A 2500-nucleotide genomic window follows, 5' to 3' on the forward strand; every position below is an offset into this window, starting at 1 on the left:
TACCTGGTAACGGAGTACTGTCGCTATGGTGACCTGGTGGATTACCTTCACCGAAACAAACACACATTCCTTCAGTATTACGCCGACAAGAACCGCCGTGAGCCTGACCTCTACTGCAACAGATCCTTAGAACACTCTGGGAAAGGGTAAGAACAGTACACTCTCATCGCAGTACATTGCAAAACACAGTTGTAATATTCTAATGTTCTCACATGGTGCAGGATGAACAGGATGTCTGGTTCTCGTGTATGTGAAAATACAGTCACACACACAGTTGCAGAGAACAGCAGGGTGTGTGTGTGGGGGGGGGGGGGGGGGGGGTTGACAGTCAATAAGATGCGTCATAAGAAAACAGAGAGGCAGTGTGTGTGGGGGGGGCACTAAAAGTGTATGAGTTGGACTGTCAATATGCAATGTCTGATAAGTGTGTGTAAGTGTGGACTGTTCATGTGCAGTGTATGATAAATGTTTGTGTGTGTGTGTGTGTTCAGGTACGTGTCGTTTGGCAGTGACAGTGATGGCGGTTACATGGACATGAGTCGAGATGAGCCCAGTGAATACATGCCCATGCAGGACCACACACACACCATCAAATACGCAGACATCCAGCCGTCAGGGTACGAGTCACCCTACCAGCAGGACATATACCAGGAGCAAGGTGAACAAACACACACAGACAAACACACACGCGCACAAGCACACACACACACACACACACCACACGCACGGGGTGTGGGTGTGTGTGGGGGGGGGAGGGACACCTGTCCTGTGTATTAGTCTTTAAACTTTTTATGCAGAATGCACATTTCATACTTTATCCCCAAAGTGACTTGTGTTTAGTTGTAGTATATGCTCTCTACTATTAAACTATGTTATCACTCAGTGTAAAATTAACTAAAAAACACAAAAAATGCAATGCAAAATTATGCAAAACAATTATGTAATGCTGTATCCTCTATTTTTGCACAGTTTAGTGTCACATTGCAAAAGAAAAGAGAAACGTATGATACCTCATACATATTGTAAAACAAATCAGATACAGTTAATATGAAAATCAGCTTTATGCCTCAAAACAGCTCCATGCTTATTTTCTGTAGCATAGTATACTACAAAAAAAGTGTGCAGTAAGTGAAATAACAACACATGAGACTACCACTAGAAGTGTCCTTCAGCCCTAATGCTGATCGGTGGTGTCCTCTGAATTTAGCGTGACATTTGTATGAACTTCTGAACAGTTCAGCAACATTTTTCTTTACCTTGGATCTTTCGATAAAAACTTAGCGCATCTTTTCCACCCCTGAAATCCCCCATATTTCACAAATATTTCACACAATTTACCACATTGTACAAGTGGTTTCAGTGTTAGAACAGTGGTTAGTGTTGTTGTCTAGCAAGCATCTGATCTGGGTTCAATGCTAGTACAGTGGTTAAGTGTTGTCCAGGCATCAGCTGACCTGGGTTAAGTTCTTGGACAAGTACCAGACATTCACTGTAGTTGCATCTTTGAGTCACTTTGTCTCATTGATGCCCATGACTTACATATACAACAGTTATAGTAGGAAAATGTCTTCAGCAACAACTACATATATTTTTTTCAGTCATTCATGCACATTTGTAAAAGCTGTATAACCACTTTTGTATTAATTCAATCAAACAATCAAAAAATTGATTTTTTTTGACCCAAATAAAACGGAATGATCAGTCTTTTTTCAATCGTATAGTTTAATTTGTCTAAAATACAGCATCTTTCCTTCTAGTTGAACAGACAATATCCACAGTTTAGTTCACATAGTCTACAGATATGATGAATGTGTCAAATGTTTTGAAATGGTGTACCTGGTACTGTAAAAATGTGTGTGTGTGTGTGTGTGTGTGTGTGTGTGTGTGTGTGTGTGTGTGTGTGTGTGTGTGTGTGTGTTTGTGTGTGTGTGTGTGTGTGTGTGTGTGTGTGTGTGTGTGTGTGTGTGTGTGTGTGTGTGTGTGTGTGTGTGTGTGTGTGTGTGTGTGTGTGTGTGTGTGTGTGTGTGTGTGTGTGTGTGTGTGTGTGTGTGTGAAATGTTGGAAGCATTCCCTGCAATACAGCTGGACAGCAGATGTCTCAGAGAGGATGGCACAGAGTACACACACACACACACACACACACACACACACACACACACACTCACACAAACTTTAGCTCAAACAACGCTGTAGTTGTGCATTAACACATGACCACGGGCCCAAGGCAGGTCAGTCAAACCCTGCTGCTGTTCGTCTGCATTGACTGTTAGTCTGTAGTCTTTTAACGATTCAGCCTCTGGTGTTTATTCAGTCTCTTGCTGTTCAGATCTCTGTTGGGGAAATCTTACTTCCCTCGGGATAAATAAAGTATCTATCTATCTATCTTTGCTCATTAGACATGTTTTTCACAATTCATCTTCCATCTTTCACAATTCTCTCTCTCTCTCACCCTCTTTCTCCCCCTTTCCTGTATCTGTCTCTCTCCCCCCTCCCCCCTCCC

The 2500-nt window shown here is 42.2% G+C and overlaps 1 protein-coding gene across 1 annotated transcript in view; it reads left to right on the forward strand.

Annotated features, from left to right (window-relative positions):
• The window catches only part of pdgfrb (platelet-derived growth factor receptor, beta polypeptide), a 32105-nt gene that overhangs the window by 24861 nt on the left and 4744 nt on the right, over nucleotides 1-2500 (forward strand). The window contains exons 15-16 of the mRNA XM_080843624.1: nucleotides 1-146; nucleotides 492-658. The exon at nucleotides 1-146 is cut by the window's left edge and continues 8 nt beyond it. Of these exons, the coding sequence (XP_080699750.1) occupies nucleotides 1-146; nucleotides 492-658 (313 nt within the window). The remainder of the gene's footprint in view (nucleotides 147-491; nucleotides 659-2500) is intronic.

The sequence above is a fragment of the Sprattus sprattus genome (assembly GCF_963457725.1).
Source record: "Sprattus sprattus genome assembly, chromosome: 8".
In the NCBI taxonomy this organism is placed as follows: domain Eukaryota; kingdom Metazoa; phylum Chordata; class Actinopteri; order Clupeiformes; family Clupeidae; genus Sprattus; species Sprattus sprattus.